This window comes from Papaver somniferum, chromosome 6, assembly GCF_003573695.1.
Source record: "Papaver somniferum cultivar HN1 chromosome 6, ASM357369v1, whole genome shotgun sequence".
In the NCBI taxonomy this organism is placed as follows: Eukaryota; Viridiplantae; Streptophyta; class Magnoliopsida; order Ranunculales; family Papaveraceae; genus Papaver; species Papaver somniferum.
Window position 1 is genome coordinate 130,269,054 of NC_039363.1, and position 27,848 is coordinate 130,296,901.

Here is a 27,848-nt window from a genome sequence, read left to right on the forward strand (position 1 = left end):
AATAAGATTTTTTAATGTTTCGTAGAATATCTCGAAGGAATCTTACCTGTAAATGGATGAATTCGTCGTTCTTTCCAAGTTTCTGACTTATAGTAGTCAACTCGCGGCCAGGTTTCGATCTTTGATCCTGGTACGCATACAATATCCAGAAATAGGTTTTTTTAAAGGTTTCGTAAAAAATTTCGAAGGAATCTTACATGTAAATGGATGAATTCATCGTTCTTACCAAGTTTTTGACTTAGAGTAGTCAACTCACGACCAGGTTTCGATCTCGAATCCTGGTACGCATACAATATGCAGAAATAGGGTTTTTTTTTAAGGTTTCGTAGAATATCTCGAAGAAATCTCACCTATAAATAGATGGATTCGTCGTTCTTACCAAGTTTCTGACTTAGAGCAGTCAACTCGCGGCCAGGTTTCGATCTCGGAGCATGGTATGCATAGAATATGCATAAATAAGGTTTGCTTAAGGTTTCGTAGAATATACCAAAGAAATCTTACCTGTAAATGGATGGATTCGTCGTTTTTACCAAGTTTTTTACTTAGAGTAGTCAACTCGTGGCTGAGTTTCGATCTCTGAGCCTGGTATGTATACAATATGCAGAAATAAGGTTTGTTAAAGGTTTCGTAGAATATTTCGAAGGAATCTTACCTGTAAATGTATGGTTTATTCGTTCTTACCAAGTTTCTGACTTATAGTAGTCAACTCGCGGCCAGGTTTCGATCTCTGAGCTTGATTTGCATACAGTATGAAGAAATAAGTTTGTTTAAGGTTTCGTAGAATATTCCGAAGGAATCTTACCTGTAAATGGATGAATTCGTCATTCTTACCAAGTTTCTGACTTAAAGTAGTCAATTTCGATGATGTATCATGCTAAGTTTGAAGTCAGAACCCTCTCAGAGATTCTTGCTTCATAGATTGTATGCTATTATACCAATTTTGAAGTTCGAATCGACATTGAGATTCATACTTATCGATTTTGATGATGTACATTTTTCACTATCTGTAATATTTACTTTACTCATTTCAGATGAGGATAGTCTGGTAATTTTCACAGTCTCCATAATATTTATTACCTTTATTTCTAGTAAGGGTTATATGGTGATTTTAAAAATTTATAATATTTAGTTTACTTATTTTCCGATAAGGGTGGTCTGGTCATTTTCATAGTCTTCATAATATTTATTGCATTAGTTTCCAAGAAGGGTAATATGGTCATTTTCACAAGCAATAATATTTACTTTACTTTTTTTCGATAAGGGTAGTCAGGTCATTTTCACAATCTCCATAATATTTATTGCACAAATTTCCATGAAGCGTAATATGATCATTTTCACTATCTTGTAATATTTACTTTACTTATTTCAGATAAGGATAGTTTAGTAATTTCACAATCTCCATAATATTTATTACCTTTATTCTAGTAAGGGTAATATGGTCATTTTAACTCTTGTAATCTTCGAACCTGGGATGTTCAATTCTGATATATTTTTTATCCAGTTCATCCGAACGAGAAACTCGGGTTTCGTAGATTATTCCAAAGAAATCTTACCTGGTATGCATACAATATGCATAAATAGGGTTTGTTTAAGGTTTTGTAGAATATTCCAAAGGAATCTTACCTGTAAATTGATGGATTCGTCGTTCTTACCAAGTTTTTGACTTAGAGTAGTCAACTCGCAGCCAGGTTTCGATCTCGGAGCCTGGTTTGCATCCAATGTGGAGAAATAGGGTTTGTTTAAGGTTTCGTAGAATATTCCGAAGGAATATTATCTGTAAATGGATGAATTCGTCGTTCTTACCAAGTTTCTGACTTAGAGTAGTCAACTCGCAGCCAGGTTTCGATCTCCGAGCCTGGTTTGCATGCAATATTCATAAATAGGGTTTTTTTTTAAGGTTTCGTAGAATATTCCGAAAGAATATTACCTGTAAATGAATTGGTCGTTCGTAACAAGTTTCTGACTTAGAGTAGTCCACTCCTGGCCAAGTTTCGATCTCGGAGCCTGGTATGCATACAATATGCAGAAATATGGTTTGTTTAAGGTTTCGTAGAATATTCCGAAGGAATATTATCTGTAAATGGATGAATTCGTCGTTCTTACCAAGTTTCTGACTTAGAGTAGTCCACTCCCAGCCAGGTTTCGATCTCGGAGCCTGGTTTGCATACAATATGCATAAATAGGGTTTGTTTAAGGTTTCGTAGAATATTCCGAAGGAATCTTACCTGTAAATGGATGGATTCGTCGTTCTTACCAAGTTTCTGACTTAGAGTAGTCCACTCACGGCCAGGTTTCGATCTCGGAGCCTGGTTTGCATACAATATGGAGAAATAGGGTTTGTTTAAGGTTTCGTAGAATATTCCGATGAAATCTTACCTGTAGATCGATGGATTCGTCGTTCTTACCAAGTTTCTGACTTAGAGTAGTCCACTCGCTGCCAGGTTTCGATCTCGGAGTCTGGTTTGCATCCAATGTGCAGAAATAGGTTTTGTTTAAGGTTTCGTAGAATATTCCGAAGGAATCTTACTTGTAAATGGATGGATTCATCGTTCTTACCAAGTTTTGTGTGTGTTTAAGGTTTCGTAGAATATTTCCATGGAATCTTACCAGTAAATGGTTGGATTCATCGTTTTTGTGGACTTTCAGACTTCTTGTTCATAGTTTGTAAGTCGTTATACCGAACTTGAAGTTTGGATCGACACTGAGCTTCATATTCATCAATTTCGATGATGTATCATGCTAATTTTGAAGTCAGAACCCTCTCAGAGCTTCGTGGTTCATAGATTATAGGACATTATACCAAGTTTGAAGTTCGAATCGACATTGAGCTTCATATTTATCGATTTTGATGATGTATCATGCTAAGTTTGAAGTCATAACCCTCTCAGAGCTTCTTGGTTCATAGTTTGTATGTCGTTATACCACATTTGAAGTTTGAATCGACATTGAGCTTCATATTTATCGATTTCGATGATATACAATGCTATTAATGTGAACTAAATCTACTTCATGACATGTATGACTAGTCAAAATTACTTCATGACCTATGTAACTAGTCGAAATTCAAACCGGAAGCACAAAAAGAAAGCACAAAAGCACAAAGAAACACACCAATTATCGGATTGATTTCTTATTTTTCAACTTTATTCTTATACATTTTTTGGATTTTTTATATCAAAATGTCGATAAGAATGTGCTACATTTATTCATATTTTTTTTGGATTTTTTTCGTGTTGAAGGTTGATAATCAAACCGAATACATGAGCTCGTATTAGCACAAAATGAAACACATACTTCTCAATCCGCATGAGCATCCTAAATACAATCTCAACCGTCAAGATCTTTTCTTAATCCGTATGAGCATCTCAAATACAATCTCAACCGTCCATCATTTTCATTCGGATTCACTCTTTTTTTCTTTTTTTTTTCTGAAGCATAACCCTCCTTCAACCACTCGAACCCAATTCCTATCTGTTTTTCTCTCAATCACCACCGCTGAAGAACACCTCTACTCCACAGATGACGGTGGCGCTCCATCACCATCGCTGCTCTTCTCTCGACCCCTCTTCATCATCATCTTCTCTCAATCTCTCTCTTTAACTCCCCCTTTCTCTCATCCGCAACAGTCAATAGTAGCAACTCATCAAATCCAGATCTGAACCAAATTCTAATCAACCTCATCACTGATTCAAGTTACACAAAACCAAATTTCTTCTCGGTAACAATCAACGGCGGCCCTAACTCAAGTTTCCTTCAAATCTTCATCACATAACTCAATTCTTCCATCTCTATAAGTTCTCGATTCATCAAAATCTTCTTCTCAATCTAGAACCTCATCCCAATTCCCATAACTGAACCCTAGATTTCAAAACAAAAATAAAAACCCCCCGAATCTCAATTTGGATGAATTCTGGCAGTAAATGGTACCATTGGTCTGTGAGGTTCTGTTTGAGAGAAGACAAGAGTTTTTGAAGTTAATTCAAGCATAGATGCAGATGAAGAACTCAGGGAGGAGATGGAAATCGAAATGAGGGTTTCTGAGCTTCAACTAAAAACAGAGATGGGTTCGATTGATTCCCTCAGATAGATAGAAGACATGAGCAGATTTATGAAGAACTAGGGTTCTATTGTGTTGGAGGATTGATAAAATCAGAGCTAGGGTTTGTGTTGGATGTATGATTCTGTGATAAATTTGAAGATTTGAATTGATTAAAGGGGAAGCTGAGTTCGATTTCAATCATAAGAAGATGGTTTTTGTGGTAATTGTGTGGTTGTGTGCTTGTTGTTAGGGTTCAGATGAAGAAGTATAATGTTGATATTCATGGTTTCGGTTTGATACTGAAGTTTTGAAGACTGCTGCTGCTATAGATGAATGTAACTGGTGGTGTTAACTGTTGCCATCAGTTGAGAACAAAAACAACAAGTTTTGGAGATTCGGGATGTAAATGACAGAACTGGTGATGAAGAAATGAAGAAGTGAATGGAGTTAGATGAGTCTGGTGTTCGACTTGAGCATGTTGAGGGCATGTTATTGTTGTTTGAAACAAATAATGGAGTTAGCTGAGTCTGGTGCTGGACTTGAGCTGAGTGATATCCATGGTCAAATATATGCAGGAATGGAATGTTGTTGTTACAGGATATTAACTTGATGCAGAGAATGAGATGGATATGAAATAGGCAGTAGGGGCTTGGTTATGTTCAAGAATCTCTAGAGAGGTTGATATTAAGGTTAAAGCTGTGAAAGATGATGTAATGTAGTGTTTATAGCAGCAGGATATGAACAAGAAGACATGGAAGAATGTAATGTTGATGGCAGTGGTACTGGTTATATGCTGAAATGGTGGTACTGAGAATGTAATATCGGTACCTATTAGATCACCATCTCTAACCATAGAGAAATTTTCATCCCTAACCCAAGTTGCACCTTAAATCTATCGGATTTCAAAACTACGGATTGAAATCAAGACGAGATGTAAATCGTTGCTGCAGTTGCTGTTAAGAATATGAGATGGATTCGAATACACTGATACCCCATCTTCTCATGATTCAATTGCAATGCTAGGGTTCAGCACAATAGTAATTGTGCTCTCAGTTATCCCTTGATGTAAGTTTGATTTTTTTTTCTTTTCTTTTTAAAGTTTATTATTGATTTTAGATGAACTGATTGATAATTGGATTTCTACTACTTCAATTTTCACAGGGGTTTCTACCTTCTGAGGCACCAATTTTCACAGGGGATTTATAAATGAGATCAAATTAAATAAGCTGAAGATGTGAAATATGTGCTTGTGTGGTTTTTAGAAGTGCTGACCAAGGGTGTTTGATATCCAGCCTATAATTGCGCGACTTTAACGCAGAAACTGAGAAGGTTATGGTGAGTATCTCATCCATATGAATGAGATAAAACTGTTTGAATTTGGTAGATGGTAAACGATACCAGTTATAAATATAATGTCACTTCAGATTTTACATTGTGGAATGAATTGAATTGTGAAATTTTCCGTTCCCTGAATTTTCCTTAATAGGGCAAGTGTGAAAGTGTGGGAACACTAGGAAGTATGCTTATAGTACTTCCAAATATATGTTGGAAATCTTGAGACTATTACAAGTTGTCTCATGTTTTAGTCAAGTTATTGTGCTTTGTTGAAGATTTTATCCAGCATTTAGAAGGGATTTACTTACCATCTTGTTCTGCGGCCATTTGTGAATCATGTTAAACTTGTATTTTGTATGGATATGCGTGGTTTCAACAATAATGGATAGAGTGAAAGGCACTGTCTGTTTTTTAATTGAATCGCAGTTGCTCTTTTCTACCCTGCCGTTTGTTAAATACTACGAACATCTGTGTGTCATCTATAAAGCAAATAGGTATACTTTGTTACCAACTTTGTGTTGGAAGATGACTACATGAATTACTAACTTAAACTGTATCTTTCATTAGTATATTAATTGTTGTTTGGTTTACTTTTGTTTGTTTCATTTTTGTTTAGAGTGAGACAGTGGAGAGTATGAGGTGATGATTAGATAATTTCCCTATTGGTTTGATTGTCGAAACGGTGACATAAATGTATTCCGTCTATCTGATCATTCTCTCCAGTCCTACTAAAGAGCGCCTTTTTTTGTCTGTTTTACTTCTTTTGTTGTGTGCCGAGTTATATTTTCTTTATTTCTGGAAATTCCGTTCATCTTCTAACTTAAAGTTCATTGTTGTTTGTTTTGTTGAGCAAGGTGTTATTAGCATCAAGGTCAAGAACATGTTGGATTAGGATCCTAAAGGAAAGAATGGTCCAATGACTCCATTGCCTGATGTTACCATCCACCAACCTAAGGTTCAAGAAGACTTCGTCAGGCCTTCAATGATGGCTCCTACCGAAATAGAAATGACAGTTCCCCCACAAATGACAGTAACTTGAATGGGATGCGGTTTCCATATTCATTATGATCTGGCATACAGTGAGTGATTACTGCTCATGTGGATGATGCTTATGTCTACATGCCAACTTCAGAGTTCAAGTATGTTAGTAGTGCTGTCGGAAGTTTTATTACATGGCCCAAGGATCGATTAGTGTTCCCATAGACATCTTCATAATCTTTTTGGAGTGTGTTCAGAAAACTTAACTTTTGTATCACTGCCATTTTTTTGAATGTATGTGGTTAACACTAGTAGGTTAACTTGAATGAATGTAAGTGTATTGCACTGGCAGGTTAATGTGAATGTGAAATACTTTCAGAAATCCAGTTTCAGCTATAATTTTTTTTTTCAAAATAGTTTTATGCACACAACTTCTAATAAAAGTTGTAGTTACACATTCATTTACAGAAAACAGAAGTTATTACTTCAAATATTACAACTGTTAAGGGTATTGTAAAAACAAATCTTGCAACATAAGTAGGAGTTGTTCAGTATAGTTGTAAAACTCTAGGAAGTGTAATGATAGTAGTATTCACAATACTAATCGATGTTGTCTTCCAGTTTTTGACTACGAAACAGTTACTTTACAACATAAGTTTGTGTTGTCCAAGATAGTTCGACAATTCATACAAGTGATGTGCAAATATTATTCATAATACTGGTAATTGTTGTTGCATATGTTTCTACGATATGCTACTTATGTTTTCCACGATTGTTCTAAAATACAAGCAAGAGTTGTGTTAGGTTATCAAAAAAAATCGAAAGAGAATCACAACATTGACAAACTATTGTCGAACCATGAATCACATCACCCTTTACAACACTTGTCAACCATTGTAGAAAAACTTGGACTTTCTACAATACCCCCGTTCCACAATGCATGAAATGGAGTTGTCGTAGGGGTACTGCGACTCTTATCTTGTGTCGTCAATGATGATTTTTCCCGTAGTGCTACTGATCCTTTAGATCACTTCAACCGCATATTAGTTTCCTGCCAAATCTTCAACATATGAGATTTGTTAGTGGTTGTAAAATATATATAACAATGGAATACAGAAATATATGCAATATTCACTAACATATATATACAAACCGGTTGTATCAGGTATACTTCATGTTTTCTTACTTAGTAGTTTGACTCACATCTTGATCAACATTTTAAGGATGCCACTACAACGACTACTTATGTATCATTATACAGTTACACCCAATTAACGCATATGGTAATGTAACTCACTGAATTGTGAAAACAAGCCAAAGTAATATCTGATTACTTCTTTTCTCTAGATCACCGCTGCCTGAAATGGTCCATAATCACATATCTCTGCGAACTCTCACAGTTGACGAATATGGATTGGAAGATCACAGATCTCAGCCCCTCCACCTATGGTGAATTATTGACAAGCTTGGTCACAAACAAATTAATTAACATTATGTATGTTATAAGCACTGCGGTGCATCGAGTAAAACATGTCAAGGGGATTGTATTGATTTTTCTTATGGAAACAAGATCCACAAAAAATGTTTTTCCACAAACTCAACATCTCTTGGCTAAGGCGAGTAGAATTTGTAAACATGTATCAAAATGTTCAACAAAGCCTACCTACAGATGTATATTCCACCAAACTGGTCCAAATAAGCTAAAGGTCCCCCACATTTTAGTAATTGCCTTATTATTTGAGATTATTTCTTACCTTCAGGAAGTTCAATTTGGCGACTAAACATCAAATCAACGAGATAAACGGACCCTCATCTCCCTTATTTGAAATTCTCAGCATATAATGTTCTTATTCTAAAGTATCATTATAAAGGTGACAACCTAAATATCTTCTCAATGACAGTCACATAAACGAACTATCTTAGGACTGTTTACCATAATTCATCAATTCTTACTCCATGAAGAGATTATATAACTCAAAATAAACATGCAACTAAAAGCATCTTTCTAGATGGGTGAGTACCTGACGTGAAATCCACTGTACCTTTGCATGATATTGAAGGAGATGAATTGCTGCACAATACTTACTAGTACCGTCGCGGATGCTTTTGTCAATGGAGAATACACTTTGGTTGGCAGAACCTAGTACTCCTGTTCCCGCATTTATCGCCTCATTTTGCAGGGAAGTTACGTACCTGACTAAGTGATCAATGAACACATTCATCGGCTCATATTCAAATCAGCAGTAATCCACAGCAGATTCGTCATTTGAAGTTTCCGATGTTTCAGTAAAACAAAAGAAGTTCATTATCAAACATCTTATGTGCATTCCTTAGAGCCACCTAGCATATCTATTCGAGAAAAATCGAATACCCATATTTCACATCTTTACGATTTGCACCATCCATAGATTTGGATTTTTAACAATCTCTTCTGGTCGTCTTTGTTTAATAAATCATCAAGTGCAGGATGACTTAAAAAGCAGTAAACAAAAAATCTGGAATTGATTTGATAATCTCATTCCTTATATCATATATAGGCTCCGGATTAAGGTATACTTCTACTACATTGCCAACACTTCATCTCTAGCTTCCTAGTTTACTGTTTAGAGAAAAACCCTTTAAATCCAATAAACCAACTACACCATGAACACCTTCTCCTCAATAGTTACCAGTAGCATCACCAGTATAAAATCTACAGCAAACTGCTTGCCTGCATATACAGCTGACAACGTTACAACCTCCATATTTGTTTATTTTTTCACTTTTACAGCACTTCAACCAAGAATTTGTTTGAATGTAATCCAGTTAACGGTCTCTGATTCATCATGAGATTTCTTAACCCAAGGCTCCCACCTCAAGCACGAGCAAGGAAATGCGTTTCTGATGAGCAACTGAAACATAGGTGTACCCCACAAGTGCATTCAACCTCACAAAATTTCTTGTTCACAACCCATATTGCATTTCCAATATTTCTTGTCCATAACCCATTTGACCCTCTGATCGTCTTTTTAGTAAGATTGTGCTTGGCAGTTGAAGGACGACGGATTTGTACCTTAGCATAGTAATACCGATGAAAGGAACTCAATGACATACTCCTTGCGCAAAGGACAGTTGATTCCGGTATTCCCTTGCCATCTCCTTAGCATGCGTATCAAGTCTGAACGTCGATACATTCGTGTAGATACTGGACCAGACGATAGCTTAATGCTGTCATCTCTTTCTCCAAAGTATCAAGTCGAAATGTTGATACACTTGAAAAGGTACCAAACATGTGATAGATTTCTGCTGACCAAAGAATCGAACACATGATAACTGATAGATGCACGAACATTATCAGTTGACCCGCCTATCAAATAATATCATGAAAACTGTCAGAAATTTTATGACATACCATACAAAAACAAATTTTATGGTTTCAATTGGTATGATAACAAGTCCTCACAGGCACGGTATCGGACACCTACTTGACATAAATTTAGGTTTGATCCTATCACCTACTAACACGTTTGATAGATAGGGTTTAAAAAGGAATTCAGAGATAAATAATCTCTAAACAAACATTGCATCACATTCCTGGATATGTCAATTGTGATTAGGAATTAATTCCCATCCAGTGGACTAGATACTAATTCATAGTCAATTTACAACACGTAGATAATAAATCTTTAAGTCAACGATGCTAGAGATGCTCGATCTCTATTAAAATTCCCATCAAAAATTAGATGATAATTACCCACTGTACGTATATAAAAACGTGGTAAGGATCTTTTCTTCTTAGGGTTCAAAGATTTTTAGATTTATAAAAATCAAGACCGACACTCAGTTTTACTGGTCCTAGTTATTAAACCCAATTCCACAATTATAATTGTTATTATGAAAAACATCTTGTCTTAAGATTTTTGGGGAATAACAATTAAAATTGATATTATATCAAATAACTAATTAATATAAGAGGCACTTATCTGATTTTCGTGTCGTCTACGATTCAATTGTTCATGACTTGAACATCCCTGTTAAACACCATAGACAGAAGAAACTGGTAATGGTAGATTGAGTCACATGTTCAACATGTTGTCCTTAAGACAAGAATGCCCGGCTACACTCTGAAAAAGATGATGCTATTGCCCTACGGGTACATCTGCCTCCAAGATAAAACAATCTTAACAAATTTGAATAACACATTCAAACTTGTCCTTCTAGAACTTGGCAGCGGAAAACTCACGAGGCGTTAGCACTTTAACCCTCGTATCAAAACATAGAAGACGAAGAAGAAGTTCTTTTTTTTCGGACGTAAGAGAGATTCATTATATTTATAAACCCTAACCCAAATCCAAAATATATAAGGTAAACTTATCCCGTAAAAACTAAGAGATAAATTTGGAAGGTGTTTTTATTTTTGGAAAAACCGTTTTATTATTAATTTTTATTCACATAAAAAACTTATTTTTCCAACATTCTCAACTTTGATTTCAACAAATTCTCACTTGCTATCAAGAACAGCCAGAATAATGGAACATTATATCAGAAATTCATCAAATTTGTAGACCAAGTGTTCATTCTTCGTGACAGCTCAAACATTCAGAGGGTTGATCTTGTTTGTGGCAAACAATGGAACGTTGATGTATCAGTAATGACTGGTTGTCTTACTACTTGGGTCCTCGCAGCTGTAAGACGGAATATTCAAGAATTTTATCTGGATATCTCTGCTGTGAAAATATCCAGGTTTCCTCAATGTCTTTTTACTTGCACTTCATTGATTAAGTTGGAATTAATACTGGGTGGTAATTCAAGTATTGTCATTCTACCTGCTTCTATGGATTTGCCTAGACTTACATTTATGAAACTAGATTCACTTCCTTCCACCGATGTTAACTCGACCAATAAGCTCTTCTCAAAATGTCCTGTTCTAGAATGTTTGATTATTGAAGGTCGTCTTGGTCATATGGATCTTCAAATTTCTTCTTTAACACTTAAACACTTGCATATACTGGATTCCGTTAGTAAAACCTCAAGTAAAGTCAAGATAGATGCTCCGAATCTTGTAACCTTCAAGTGCAGAGATTATATGTCGAAATTATATGTTTTAGAAAACGTTGCTTCTCTAGTTACTGCTGATATGGACATGAGAGCTACAAAAGAAGAAGTTGCCAAAATAAAAGACTATGCAAAAAATAATTGGTTGCTCCTCAATGCACTTTCCAGTGTGAAAGAACTAAGAGTAACGGAGGGTTTCTTGTGCATATGTAAGGTATGTATTATCGCTTCCTTTGGGGTAAAGTAATTATCTTTGTAGTTGCTTATTAGAGTCTTTACCTTTTCAAATTTCCTTGGTTTTGACGTCTTTAGACAGAAATGATAAGAAAACCGATGCAAGGTTAAGGTGCATGGGACTCAGCTTAATAAATCCTAGTTAACCCCAATGATTCGTTAGTCTGTTGATAAGCTAAGTGGTTAGTGATTTATATTTGGATAAGAACGTCTAATTAGTATCTTACATAAGAATGCACAGTTTACAGCTTGCATAGTCATCAGCCATCTGGGATTTGTACGCAGTATTCACATTCAACTTGTAATCTGTGGTTCCACCATTGTCCCTTGACATTTTCAGCTGCCTAAGAGTCTGACTTTTATTACTTAAGATGTGACAAATTGACAATCTTAACTGGTAATGTTTTTGATGGAGCACCAGCTCTAGAAACGTTATTCATATTAGAATAACTTTGAGTTTGGAGGCCGTTGTTATTACCAATCATCAGGTAGCATTTTCTGAAACTTTCTATTTTTATTTTTTTATGTGCCAAGGTTGGCTCTATTGTTTCTGCCAAAGTTTCCCTTCAGTTTTCTAATCTACGATTCGTCAAGCTGGAAACATTCTTAACAAGAGCCGGCATTCGAGCACTAGGATGGTTATTCTATATGTCTTCTAATGTAGAAAGTCTTTCGGTGGTAATTACAGGGGTAATAGTCTAACTCTTTTCATTAGGATCATGTTTATCATCACTATCATATGCCGAATGAAAATGAAACATCTACATTGTATCAGAAATCTGATGGAGAGACTCCTATATCCATTTTGCACAATGTTATATATCATCAGTCTTCCATGAAGCAACTTAGATTTTCTTTTTTCTGTTCCATCGTCTATTAAGTAGTACTGATGAAGCATATTAGGTGAAATATTTTAACCTCCATTTCCTTGTCATATTAATAGATGCCAACGTCGGACATACCCGACAGTGAAGACTATTGGGCTGGAGTGTCGCCTGATCATCTTAGGTCTGTTGAAATTCGAGGTCTCAGAGGACACTTTAATAATGAGCTGAAATTTGTGGAGATTGTGTTCAAGAAGGCTGTAATCTTGGAGAATATGGTTCTTTTTAGTTGTAAGAAATCCATGACGGATGAGCGCCTAATTACATTTCGTGAGAAGCTACCAACACTTCCAAGGGCGTCTTCAAATGTCGCAACCTTTTTGATTTAATCATTGGTAGGTCATGACTTGATTTTCAGTTTTATAATTAATAATTCATCTCAAGGAAGTTCATTTTGATTCAGGTCTTTAGACACTGTTTTAATTTTTATATACATTAAGGCCCAACCATGGGAATTATTTCAGTTCGAACACTTTTTACATGTATACTCTATATGGAATGGTTTATTTCGTAACTTGAATTGAGTGTTTTTGATACTCCTTGGTCTCCAGTTAATGTGTTTTACTTGAATAACATACCATCTTTTTCTCAATGAAAACACATTGCACACTCTAAATTTCGTAGAAACAAAGTGTTTTTGTACTCAAATCGGTTTGCCACCTCTTTGTGGGTAATCAAATTCCCCAACCTGGATAAGTGGGAAACAGCAGCTCCTAGACTTACCGGGATTCTACAGTCTCTGTTGTGTTGTGCAGTCTTTGGTGTTGGGTCTGCAGAGTTCATTAGACTACTGTTTCGTCTGAGGCAGTCCTGTATAACCTTTATGCTGTTTGTTGAGTCCTGTTTATACTGCAGAGTTGTCTTCTGTTTCTTAAGCTTTCTGCATTTCGGTCTCGGTTGTTTGAGACCCAGGTCGGAGTTCTTTTGTACTTACAGTTCTGTCACTTTCTTTTAATATAACCTTTTCACTTGAAAAAATTCCCCAACACGGTCTAAAGGCAAGGGGATCCAAACCCCCGCCTACCTGTACATGTAATATGCACTGAAACTTTATCTTGTTACCTGCTTCATATGGAGAAGTCTGATCTTATTCATGGTGTAAAGATACCTATTGTCCGGCAACTGGTCGGAAATACTCATGAGGGGGGCATTTTGTTTACTAGAAACATACACCATATACATAGGAAAATGTTGGCTAAATAACTTCACATGACAGATAAAAATGCGGGGGAGAAATATTTTGGTCCCCGATGATAATTCTGAAACTGAACTCAAACTCACGTGTCTCTTCTCACCTCAGTTGAGAAAAAAAAGTTAGCCGTTCGGAACAAAATTTCAGAATAACTTATAAAACAAAAAAATTAACTTTGCATGTAACAAATTATTTGTGCTTCTAGTTTTTTGATTTCCGCTTATGTCATCCGAAGGAGATAGAAACACCTTCTTTATTTACGAAGTGATGAAGATTCATAGCCGGGGAAAAGACCTGAAATTCAATGGAACACCACTGATCCTATAACTGCTCTCGGAAATAAATTACTAGTTCCATTACTGGGTTTGAACTCCATGAGCTTTCAGTTCCAACAGTGGTCTTGTTTGCTATATGTTGGTGTAAATAATCCATCGGGCAAGGTGGCAAGATCCTAAGCTAAGTTGCACCAGGAAACAAAGGAAAAGAAGCACCGAATAACTCGAGCATGCACGAAGAAAGAGAAATCACGTGGACCGAGTGTGACAACCACCTAGCTGTCGGATGTGACAAGTCTCCAATCATCTGACAAGACTGACAGAAGATCAGAAGGTACTCGGTCAAGCAAAGGAAGCGAATCAAAACAAAGGGACGAGAAAGGAGAGGGCGACATCGGACCAAATAACATCAAGGGATCGGCCTCGGGTATAACGTCATCAGGAACCTGAACCACATCGACCCACCAACAAGTCGGAGGAGCATCAAGGTAGGCCCGAGGAGGAACATCAAGATAGATACACCATGACTCACATTGTAACTTCGTTGTGTCCCAGTCTTAGCCTATAAATATAAGGGCTTGAAGAGAAGGTAGGTTGTAAGTGAGAGAAAGTTCACACTTAGAGAGAAAAGAAGTCATTATTGTGAGAGATCATCACTTGTAACCAAACTTGAAGTAATATTAATCGTTCCTTTCACCCCGTGGACGTAGGTAATCATGCCGAACCACGTATATCTTTGTGTTCATGTTTGTTCATGCATCTTCACTTTGGTTTAGTTTAGTGGTTTCACTCTTGGATGTAGTGTGCGATTTTATGCTACTACATTCTGGCACCGACTAAGGAGACCGTCTAACATCTTCGGATACCTTGATTTCGTCCACCAAATGAGATAATCTAAAGCTCCTAAGAACACCTTGAGTGCTGGTAGATGCTAAGAGATAAACTCTATTGGTGTGACTCTTTCTATTATTGTTTGTTTTCCGCGTTTAGTTAAGAAAGTTAGGTCTTAATTTACAAGGTTTCGATAGAATGAAAGATTCTCAGTCCGGTTGTGTCTGGTTAGTCAAGTTAACATGAAGATTTCCAAGAGCTCCCAAATAAGTCCATCGGCGTTTGGTAGTAGCCGCCGCGAAACTCTGTCAACAAATCGCTTGGCTGCCTGAAGTAGCGAGTAAAGTTATGATGTTTTAAGTGTTGGTTTTCGTCTTCTTTACTTATTTTCACCTTCAGATTCGAGCAGTTAGTGAACTTCTAAAAACTCCCGAGTAACATCTTTGATGTTTGGTTGTAGTCACTTGAAGTTCCGTGTCGATATCTTGAATATTTTAGACTTCACAAAACCCATTTCGACAGATCAACTCCAAACTGAGGAGTTAGATCGGAGAATAGGGAACGGATAGTAGCTGGATTTCTTTTACAGCTTTTGGTTTTGAAGTAGTTCCAGTGAAGTGAGTACTGATCTATCAGCTGCGGAGACTGAAGCGTAAAGGGTAAATATGAGACTTCATCCAGAGAGAGTTATCTTCAACAAACAGGCGACAAAACTGAGGAGAGAAACTGTTGGAGGTTCTGTGTTCAAAACCAGATACGAGCATGAAGAAAACTTCAACAACTTTGAAGCTCAGCGAATAAAAAATCTAAAGAGGACCAATCTTCTTCCTAATATTCTCTTATATCTTGTCCTTAAACATTGAGATTTGGAAGTTTTATGTTAAAAGATTTTCCAAAATATTTTCTTATGAAAATTGGGGTTTTGTCTTGGTGAAAAATTGAATGTTTTTTCGAAATCGTAACTCGATTTCAGTTTTGATCGGAGATTCGCTAACAAAAGATCTTGTTTTACAAACCCAATTAAGCTATTTTGAAAATATTGAATGACGAAGTTTTCAGTTGACTTGGGGATTTATCTATTTGTTTCATCTAGGGATTTTCTATCTTGAATGATATAATTACTCTTCTTGGCTATTCACTCAATCGATTTGTTGTTGCAGTGATGATTGGAATGGTGTAACAGTAAAGGGACAACCTCACAGTTGATTTTCTTAGACGCGATGGGAATCATCTCTTGTCTGCATCACCGGAGCTGATGATAAAATTCATGAAAATACCACCAATTTAATCGGGCCACGTCAACTAGTCACGGGACAAACTTCCACAATTGAACGAAGCTTTGACTAACTGGCTCGGATCATCGTCATCTCGTCTAACTTCCACCTTGGGGCAATTTAAGATTGTGAACTGCAATCAGTGTCGGATCGGTTGCTTAAGTGGAATATATCATGGGCGTGCTTGCAACTTTCCTAGGGTCAAATTCAGGGCACCATCGAATACTGTTCTTAAAGTGACTGAAAACCTTTGAATTCAGCATCAAGTTAGTTGGGTCTCAGCACTCAGCTTCAGGGTAGATCATCATCGGGACCGAACGTCACAGCTCAACCAAACTTACTATGTCAACTCATTGCACCAATCTCGGGTCTGGCCATCTCTGGGTTCATCGGCACAGCTCCAATCAATAACCAACTCGTCCAAATTTGTTCGTAGCATCAATGAGAATTACAACAACATAGTTAACCAATTCGGATCAGCGTGATTCCATATTGGACGAATTACTTAACTTACTCAGAGCAACATCACCTCGCCCCAGGTCAAATCGGGAAGATACCCAAGTAACAGATCAGAACTACCCATGTCGGTCATTCCCTTTTCATCTGCAACGCCTAGCTCGGGTCAGGTCGTTTTACATCGGGAGAGATGAATTATATCGGACAAGGAAGTCATTTCATATTGACTCGGGCTGATTAACTCGGGAAGATTGCAATTGACTCTCTTCGGGAACTTAGTTCGGGAGAATCGAGTCGGTTCGTTCCAGAATAGAACACTTTCATCGGGACATTCATCTATAACATGGAAACATTCTTAACTCCTCAATCCTCGTTATGCTAGTTATTTTGATGATTGTTATTTAAAATATTCTTCATATAAGTCTGGTGCAAGAGAGATCATGTTAGTCAAATGCAACCCACCTAAGAAAGCATAGATAGTTTGGTTTCAATATTTGAGAACGTAAATCCGAGACGTTTGTCATGCAAATATGAATTAGATTTACTACCTTGGCTTATTATCTAGTCATCGTGAAATACCGCTGTCGATCCATGTTTTTTCGCTATGAATTCCAGCCTTTCAATTGAGTAATCTCATTACCACTCCATCGAACCTGAAATTTCATTGGACTTCTTAATGGCACATCAACGCGATTGTTTTAATTGTCACTTTAACCATTTACCATTTAAATTGTCACCAGGCTTAATTCTTCGATGAATTTATTGGGGTCATTTAATATTTACAACTGTCACTTATCCGAATTGAAAGTCGCAGGTGCATAAATTTAATCCCGAGTATCAATTGAGAAGAGAATAATATTGGAAGCGCACACACGAACTGCGGGAAATGACGTAGACTCCAAAGGATCGGTAGATTTGCAAGGGGTGATGAAATGATCCTCTATGACCAAGCCACCAGACCTTACCCACTGAATTCGTGAAGTATCGGCCTCGCAGCATCGTGGAAGATCATCTCGGATGAAGATTGTTTCCAGTCACCTCAAACTACATCGGACTAACTCGGAGTAGAATCACCTCTGGACACCTCCATGCAATCTTTAGCTCTTGTCTCACCAACTTCCAGTCACTACCCATCGCCAGGAGAAGAACTGAATAGACGGTCAACTCTGACTGATATATCCTTCTTATATCGGATCACCTTGAATCACCATTTCGGATGTGATAATTTTTCCCAACACAACTGACGTGACAGCTCAACTTTGAAGCTGTACTGGGAGAACCTGCTCGAATCATGCGACGAAATGGGACAGCCACGCAATATAGGGTATAAAATTCTAACATAAGGACGTTCACGGTGACATCAAATGTATCTCTGAAGTAGGAGTAAGGATCGAAGCTGACGTCCTGTGTCAAGGGGTGTCCCTTACCAAAGCGCAGGCCATGGCATCAACCATCGGAAATAAAAGATAAGTTCCACCTTTCTCTAGCACTTAGTCCACTCAATACATCGCTTGTAACATTCATATTTTTTTGTTTATAACATTCAAATCCTAGTGAATAAACCAAATCTGATTTCGTATGCAATTGTTAAAGTAGATCATTTTATTTTGAAAACCTTAAGTACCAAGTCTTTGGCCAGGCTTTCGGGAAAGCGGGCGATGTCGTTAGTGGTACTATTATTATTGGGATGTCGAATGTGCAATCTGGGCTAAGTTCTTTCGTGTATGCTCACTGAAAATAGCTTGTTGTTGCAGAAAAGTGATGATGGGGATGGGATCTATTGAACCTTCGGCGAAACTATCTCAGAGGAATGTTGTTATAGACGATCTCTTGTGATCAACCATCTCGGATCAGCCCAACCTCGGAGTATGTCATTTCGTGCCATCTAAGCCAACGTTTATAATGAGAACACCTTCAACCATGACGGACGAATAGGAAACCACTCGTTAGAGATCATAAAGGACTACGCAATCACGTTATGATAAGGAACAACGCTCATTCGACTGTCTTATCGTCGTGATGATCAGAAAAATAAAACCCATTATTTGGGACCATAATAATGATCAATGTGGTGACTGAACAGAGTTCCACTGCGATAATGAGATAGTAAATTGGAGTTTATCACCAATCGCTATGGATATACATACAAATATCTCCAAAGATGACAGAAAAATCACTTGATTTTTTGAAAAAAAAAGTTCCGACGATATAGATGTTCGTATACTATAAATGGTCACTAATATCTTGGGCCATGAAAGAAATACATGGTGATGTAAGAACTTTAACACAAAGGAAAATTTAACTCGAAAAATATCAGCTCGGGAAGTGACAACCCGAAAATGATAACTTGTTATTAATGTGAGAATCCATCTCTGGTCGCTACCCAGTATATGGAGGAGAACTGCCCACACGATCAACTCAGACTCGCATACTCTACTCATATATGACCACCTTGGATCAAACCCTCGATCACTTCTCTAAACTGCGGCCTCGACTCCAGATAGCTCATCTCGGGACAACAAGAAGTTCGAAAATCCAAACAAGAATACTGATCGCTTAAAGAATATGTACGATGGATGCACAACAAAATGATCCAGTTCACTTCATCCCGAATCATTATGACAGACAGACTGCGAGCAACTCATAAAAAGGGGAGGATTCTTACACTACCGACTCTGATCTTTGATAGTGGTTACCTTGAATAAAAACATTTATCTCACACCTCGGTAGAAATAGCATTCAGATTAGTCGAACGAGACCAGACCAACGATAGGAAACATGACAAACTTCTGCACTTATCTGAGATTTGAAAAAACGGATTCTTGTTGTTTAGTGTGTAAGACATGAATTGATCGTACCTCCCGCATCTTTGAGTTTTCAAGCTTGATTTAATGCCTAACAACGATATAATGACACTAAATAAGAATTATAGGACATGTGTTGGCATAGGACGAGGATGATGTCTCAATCTCACTATAAAGTTTGGAAATAGACCGTGAACATCGATCCGTGCTTATCCGCTATGAATTCAAGAATCTCATTTCTGTTTCCCTAACATTAGTGGTTATAATTTTTAACGTACAGTGTCTGTTGTTGAAATTTTAGGGAAAGTTTTGGTCAAGATGCGTTCTACATAGCTCAGACAAATCAGACTATGCAGCACCGATCAACACGATGATGGTCAATAAGCTCGTTTGTGACAATAGTAATAAACCGAGGCCTCCAGTATATCGAGGCATCTCAATATGCACCCACTCACGCCAGGTCAGTCGGGGCACATACAATCCACTCGGACTCCAGTATCTCGAACCAGAAACGTCTGTGACCAGCCTGTATCGGGCAATCATCCTCTTCGTGTGAGAACTGAGAACGCTTTTCCTAACTGCTACATACCAACACAAAAAAGCTTGCGGCGATGCAGAAGTAAAATTCAGGATAGCTCCAGAAATGACAAGTCAAGGATTCCCCAGATAAGCTTGCTCCCTTTGCTTATTAATTACATGAAATACTCTAAGGAATGTCACTGGTCCATAGGAATTCATTAAAATGAACTCAAGAATTCTGCAAGAAACTCAGAAGATCGAAAGTCTAAACATGGAGACCCTGATTACTTAGAGAATCTGCACAATGAAGGCACGACAGAATGATCCAGTTTTCTTAAGTTTGCGAAGTTCATTAGGATATGCCAGTCGTACTATGAACAACAATCAGTCCTCTCGGGACAAACCAATATACCAAGATGTTGCGCCTACTCGTGTCGGGGAATATCCAATACATCTGGGGTCCTAGCAGTGAACACTTCTTCGTTGCGAATGATCATCGGGATATCAGCCAACTCGGACTAATCACATTGTCGACTCCATCTTGCAAGGCTCATCAACTTACGAGCGACACCTAAGAAAGGGGAGAATCCTTTCCCTCTTGTCTCTAGATCTTTAATTGCTGATAGTTTGAGTAACATCTGCAAAAACTCTTGAGAAGGCGCTGATTGAAACCACATGACGAGTCCAGCAAAGAGCTTCAGAAATTGAGAATTATATTCCTGAATGTCGCGATCGGTTTTATTATAGCAAGAATAAAAGGCTAAGCATTTTTTATCTTAGAAACTTCCCTTACCTAGTGTAACATGCCACAATATTTGATTAATAGTGCAGATATAATCTTCTATCTCGTTTGCTAGTTTTTCCGTATACTTTAGCTTCCCAGGATGGTGTACGACACAATTTGACACGGTAATACAAACTTTGTGGCTAGACCTCAAACTGTCTTGTGCAGGCCCGATTAACCTCAAACTGTCTTGTGGCTAGACCTTATTGTTGTGAAGATTTGAAGCATACTGTCTTGTGTCTAGACTTTCTTTGCAGTTTCTAACTTGTAACTGGAATTCACAAGGACTTTGAGGTTAATCGGGCAAGATACAACAGTGACATGATGGTGAGCATCGATCTTGGAATGGCCGTGAACCGAAATAGCAGCAATCACTTCTCTTACCAATTAGTCTACAGGTGTGGGAGATTCGGAGATACTTGGAGCAACGTGTGACTGAGACATTCCTATAGTGTGTGATGCTGAACGAACCAGGAGCAAATGCTTCTCCGGAGAACCAACTCACGACTAATTCCTTTTCGTTTCAACAAATCGGGAGCAAGTCATTCCGGGCAAACATGAAACAACTCGGGCATACCTCAATCAGTGGACAGTAAATCATCTCGGGCACCATCAGTACGGAATCGATTACCTCGCTGTAACGGCCGACTGCAACTTCGGGAAATAACACAAATGACCGCTTATCGAAATCTTTTGAAGACACCAAGTCTGATTACCAGTGAGACACTATCTCACCTTGTCGAAGCGTATAGCCGGGGGTGAAACCCGAAACGGAAGAAACCAGGACAAACAGCGGAAAGAACACATTCTTTGAAGAGAAATAACTACGCGGCATAGTTCGGAGGTTGACAGTAAATTTGTGCCAACTTGTAAAGTCACAAGTCTGCAGTGAGTCACGAGATAACCAGTAACTCTAACATCCGAAAAAGAACTTTCAAATTTTGGCAGCCAAGTGATACCGAAACTGAATATATGAAGAACGCAATATGTGTTGGATAAAACGTACAACGTTAAGAAGATGATGTGACAAATGCAGCGACAGATTATTCGTACTCAGGTCATCAAATGGAATGGCATGTGATGGTCCAAAAGTTTTGGTCCCGACCAAAACTATCGAGTCGAGGTTACCAATACACGAGATTATGGTGACTAAATAACCTGAGGGACGCCTTGGGTTGTTAGCGTATTGTAACACACGGATCATTCGTACTCGGGTCATCAAATAGAATGATCCGAGGTGATCTAAGAGTCCTGAACGAGTCAGGAGATAATCGTAATGGTCATTCGTACTCGGGGCGACGCCAGTGTGAAAGTGCCGAGGTGACTTACACTCGAATGGTCATTCGTACTCGGGGCAACGCCAGTGTGGAAGTGCCGAGGTGACTTACACTCGAATGGTCATTCATACTCGGGGCAATGGCAGTGTGCAAGTGTTGAGGTGACTTACAGTCGACTGGCTATTCGATACTCGGGGCGATGGCAGGGTGCAAGTGCCGAGGTATCCTAAGGGTTCTGGTGGTTGGAAACCAGCAACCAATTATCAAGGCATGAGTACTTTATAGTCGAGCTTACAACATTGTTCCCATCGCAAGTGTGATCGATTATCAAGGCATGAGTACTTGGTAACTCACTTGATCCGGGATAGTCGTTTGATGGCACCCAGGATATTCGGGTTATAGAACCTAGGCAAGACCTAATACACTTCCATTGGGTCAAAGCACCAATGATGAGATACCTCAATCGGGACATGGCATTGGGCCCGATGACCCTCCTTGTTGAGTGTGTTCGACAGATATGGAATATTAACTAATGCCTACTTTGAAATGCTTAGTATTACAGGAAAACATGTACGCTAAACTATGAACACTCATGAAAGCTGCAGGGGCGTTGCACATTTTGTAATGGACTTAACTTGTCAAGGGCAAGTGGCACTTGGAGGATTCATTTGGGAACCCACAAGGGCACGCGATGTATATCAGTAACAGGGGAAACACAATGGTGACGGAGGACCTACCAAATCATCAGCATATGAAACCTCATCGTCAACAGTATGAGCTAAGGCAGGGTCACGATTGTCGTCTCGGGACTACACAAACGAATAGGGGCAAGTACGCGTATTAGGACAGGGAGGATTATATTCCTTTGCGCAGTACCTTCAACAACAATCATACAATTACAAGACTGACGCAAGAAAAATGCTTTGGAGGGCCACGAGAACACCCTCATCGTTTGGATCAAACCGGGGATGCTAAGACTGTCAGCCGATCACATTATAACTTCGTTGTATCCCAGTCTTAGCCTGTAAGTATAAGGGCTTGTAGAGAGTAAAAGGCAGGTTGTAAGTGAGAGAAAGTTCACACTTAGAGAGAAAAGAAGTCATTATTGTGAGAGATCATCACTTGTAACCAAACTTGAAGTAATATTAATCATTCCTTTCATCCCGTGGACGTAGGTAATCATGCCGAACCATGTATATCTTTGTTTTCATGTTTGTTCATGCATCTTCACTTTAGTTTAGTTTAGTAGTTTCACCCTTGGATGTAGTGTGCGATTTTATGCTACTACACTATATTTCCCAGTTGACGCTAAAAGCTCATAAGTAACACATTCAGCAGGCTAGAGTAAGAGTTACTCAAGAATAAATTTCACTACACTTGCCGCCAATATATGTTAAAAAAAAAAATGGGTTTCACAAAGGATGAATGACACAGAGAAGAAATTGTTGCACTCCAAAACTTTCAAGGCTTGTATAAATTTCTTTTAGACAAATATTTCTACCCTCCCAATAACAATTGGCGATTACAACAGGTATGCGAAATATTGCCTTCAGGATACAATGAAAGCCCTGCAACGAAAACTGAATTCAAGGTTTGTACCCCTTGATTCAATCAAGAACACACAAAGAGATTTCTGATTTCTGATGATGTTTTTTTTGAAATAGAGAAAACAGATTGATTTTTCTTATATGTTAAACGAAACTGGGAGAAGCTATTTATAAAGGGTTTTGCACCTGTTGGGAATAGGTTTTTTATTCGCCAACAGGTTTCTATTCACGAAACGTCAGGTTCCTTCAGGTCGACCACAGCCTGGGGGGCGATGCCCCCCAGGACCCCCCTTTGGTTAGCGGCGTTGAAAATATTCCAACAATATATTCCTAAACATAAACACATTCAGCATTGTACTTCCATTATCTACACACCACAAAGATGCGCTAGGTTCTTTAATCATACATCTCATCCAGTACCATCAAAAAAAAAAGGGGGAGGACCAGAAAGACAATGAGCATGCAGGAAAAGAAGTCAGTAATTTCTACCCTGTCTGAAATCTCTGAACCTTAAAACTGTAAGCAGATATGTTCAGGCGAAACAGAAAAGCAGTTTATATTTCTCCTACTAAAATGTGTTTGCTAACGGATATGATGTTAAGCCTAAGTTTTACTCACAGTGAAACAAAAACATGCCATGAAATTGAAAATAAAACAATAGAAGTAGTAAAAGGATTTCAAACAAGGAAATATGACTATTATTTATTTTGTTCTATCGTGAAAGGAATGTACTTCTTACCTCAGAGTTTATGATGTGAAGATTAATACATACAACAAACAGATTTCGCATTTACAGAGACTCGATATCCATTGCCCAGTATCTATATAAAAACAAATAATAAAGATCACACCAAGAAAGTGTTGACAAAGCCATTAAATCGAATATTAATCACTTTCACCAACAACCAAGTAAGTCGTTGTAGTATAGTGGTAAGTATTCCCGCCTGTCACGCGGGTGACCCGGGTTCGATCCCCGGCAGCGGCGTTAATTTTTTTCTTTCTTAAGATTACTTCAATTCTTTTTGACGCGACCTTTAGGCTCGATACGCTTAAACTGAGAAGGATGGTAGTCTCAATGGCCAATACTCTCCGAAGGGTAAGTGATCTTACAAAGCCCTCATGGGAAGGATTGAGAGATCCATGATGCAGAAACTGTATGGATCGAAAGATTTGAAGCAAATCATCGTCAAAACTTCAAGTCAAAGGTCTTTGAAGAAATGCCTGTCAAGGATATTGTTTCTTGGAATAGCATGATTTCTGGACATTTAAGGCATGGAGGACGCAGCTTCTTGGAATTCTTTGATCAGTGGGTACGTTAAGGTAGGGGATGTGTTGTCCGCTGAAAGCCTGGACGCTCGTGATTGATGAGTGTGTTATAAGAGCTATGTACGGCCATGTATAATCCTGGCCATGTGCGGCCCTAGCTGTAAGAGCTCCCAACCAAAGATACGGCATATATGTCACTCTTTCTTATGCATAATCCTGGCCGTGCTTTCCGTAGAAGGGTATCAATAAAACTCCGATTCTCTCTAGGTTTTCACTAAACCCTCGAGTTATCACTTTTTCCTGGTTTTCTTCCAAACTGATAGTATTAGGTTTCAAACATGGAAGAACCAAGAAATTCGCCGATTTGTAATATAGCATCGACAGGATTAGCAATTTACCAGAAAACCTAATTCACCACATCATGTCTTTCATGGACATGACGTATGTAGTCCAAACTTGTGTCTTGTCAAAGAGATGGAAAAGTCTTTGGGCCAGTACCCCAATTCTCAACTTTGATTTCAACGTGCATTCACTTGCTATCAGCAACAACAACCAGAACTCCGGAGTACCATTTCAAAAATTCATCAAATTTGTAGACCAAGTTTTTATTCTCCGTGACAACTCAAACATTCAAAGTGTTAATCTTGTTTGTGGCAAAGGAACTTTGTCATTGATGCTTCTCTTACTACATGGATTGTCGCAGCTGTAAGACGTAATATTCAAGAAGTTCATCTCGATATCTCTGCTGTGAAAATATCCAGGTTTCCTCAATGTCTTTTTACTTGCACTTGATTGATTAAGTTGGAGTTGAAACTCGGTGATAACTCAAGTACTATTGTTCTACCCAGTTCTATGGATTTGCCTAGACTTACTTTTATGAAACTTGATTCACTTCCATCTGATGCTAATAGGCTCTTCTTAAAGTGTCCTGTTCTTGAATCGTTGATTATTGAGGGTTATCTTGCATCTTCAAGTTTCTTCATTAACACTGAAACACTTGACCGTAGTCGATCTTGTTAGGAAAACCTCAAGTAAAGTCAAGATAGATGCTCCGAATCTCGTTTCCTTTAAGTGCGAGGATTTTATATCGAAATGCTACGTTCTAGAAAACCTTGCTTCTCTAGTTACTGCTCATATACACATGACAGCTACGAAAGGTGATGCTGGCAAAATAAATGACTATACAGAAAATCATTGGTTGTTCCTGACTGCACTTGAATTTCGAGGTCTTCGAGGAGACTTTAATGAGCTCAAGTTTGTGCAGATTATATTCAAGAAGGCTGTGGTCTTGGAGAAAATGGTTCTTTTTATTACAAGTAAGAAATCCGAAAAAATGGATAAGCGCCTAATTACATTTCGTGAGAAGCTACCAACACTTCCAAGGGCATCTTCCAGCGTCGCAACCTTTTTGATTTAATCTGTTAAGGATCGAGCAAGAGAGAGGAGAGCATAAACGCGGAAGCATAAAAGACTACATTGATAATAATCTTGGTGTCCTATTTATAGTCTCATAAACTTGACGATGACTCAAAGTACTTTCCTAACTAAGATCAAACTCTAAACATAGACACTTTCCTAATATAACACAAACTCTAAATAGAACTCTCTAGAACCGACACACTTTGATGTGCATATCTCATAAATATAGACTCTTATATATTATTTCCTAATATCCTTCCTCAAGATGGAGCATGTAGATCACGAATGCCCATCTTGGACAAAAGAAATTTAACTTTGTTTTCTTCTTCTTCTTTTTTTCTTTCTTCGACGCTTTTGCGAAAATATCTTCAAATCATTGTTTAAGGACGTTACGGTCCCAATCATAGTTTAAGAACGTTTCGGTCCCCTTTGTAGTTTAAGGACGTTTCGGTCCCATCTTCGTAGTTTAAGGACATTACGGTCCTCTTCGTAGTTTAAGGACATTACGGTCCCCTTCGGAAGTTTAAGGACATTACGGTCCCAATGGAAGTTTAAGGACATTACGGTCCCATCTTCGGAAGTTTAAGGACATTACGGTCCTCTTCGTAGTTTAGTGACATTTCGGTCCTCTTCGTAGTTTAGGGACATTTCGGTCCCCTTCGTAGTTTAAGGACATTACGGTCCCAATCGTAGTTTTTGGACATTGCGGTCCCAGTGGAAGTTTAAGGACATTCCGGTCCCAATCATAGTTTTTGGACATTTCGGTCCCAATCGTAGTTTTTGGACATTGCGGTCCCAATCATAGTTTTTGGACATTTCGGTCTCATCTTCGTAGTTTAGGGACATTTCGGTCCTCTTCATAGTTTTAGGACATTACGGTCCCATCTTCGAAAGTTTAAGGACATTACGGTCCCCTTCTTAGTTTAGGGACGTTGCGGTCCTCTTGGTTTCTTCGATAGAATACTTTGTGTACTCTCTCGACAACTCATAGGATTTTAACCTACTATTGTTGTTCTTTTTCTCATCACCTCTCGGTGATTGTTTTTTTTTTCTTTTTTTTTTTCACAACATGAATGTTGTTTCTTCTCCTCTTGTTCCAGTCACGCTTTTGTTGCGAAACCTTCACACTTCTTTTTTTTAAGATTCTCTCACAATCTTTCTCTTGTTATGCTTCTGCCACAAGCAATAACTAACACAAAGTCTGCCACACTTTGTAGGATTTCCAAATTTCTGCCACAAACTCTTCAATCACCATGTTTCTGCCACAAATTCTCCCTGACTTCCCCTTCAATTCTCAATCAAGAACGGACCTAAACTTAATTCCATCCATAACTGGATATCGATGCCAGGGACAACACCCTTTGGTTGTTTCTCGGTCAAAATACATACAACGACCACTTCCTTCCCATCTTCTAAGTCGAGCTCTAAACCCTTTTCTAGGGTTCCAACTTGGACCAAGAAAATCCACGGACTCAAACTCAAACCCAAACCATCTGGGTAACGACTTAGTTTCTCCCTTTTCGCAATTATGAAACTCTATAAAGTTCCTTGTTTATCTTTTAACTCAAATACTTACTGCCAAACTCTGTTTCCTCTAGCGAACACGTTCTTAAAATATCACATACACCATTATTCTTCAGCATCTCTGCCATCTTCGAATCACCACAGCATCACCATGAACAATTTCATGTTTTGCTTTG

General features: G+C 38.2%; 1 protein-coding gene and 2 non-coding genes across 3 annotated transcripts; all 3 read left to right on the plus strand.

Annotated features, from left to right (window-relative positions):
• The first annotated feature begins 6,006 nt into the window (after positions 1–6,006).
• Positions 6,007–6,090, plus strand: LOC113292262. Its single transcript, XR_003331748.1, has one exon. It is a non-coding gene; the product is annotated as a small nucleolar RNA Z102/R77 (small nucleolar RNA).
• Positions 6,091–10,982: 4,892 nt separating this feature from the next.
• Positions 10,983–12,833, plus strand: LOC113291490 (putative F-box/LRR-repeat protein At3g44810). Its single transcript, XM_026541015.1, has 3 exons — positions 10,983–11,600; positions 12,155–12,298; positions 12,564–12,833. Exons 1-3 carry the CDS (start codon positions 10,983–10,985, stop codon positions 12,831–12,833), a joined length of 1,032 nt encoding a protein of 343 aa, XP_026396800.1.
• An 11,543-nt stretch (positions 12,834–24,376) lies between these two features.
• TRNAD-GUC lies at positions 24,377–24,448 on the plus strand. The gene has a single exon. It is a non-coding gene; the product is annotated as a tRNA-Asp (tRNA).
• Positions 24,449–27,848: the final 3,400 nt, after the last annotated feature.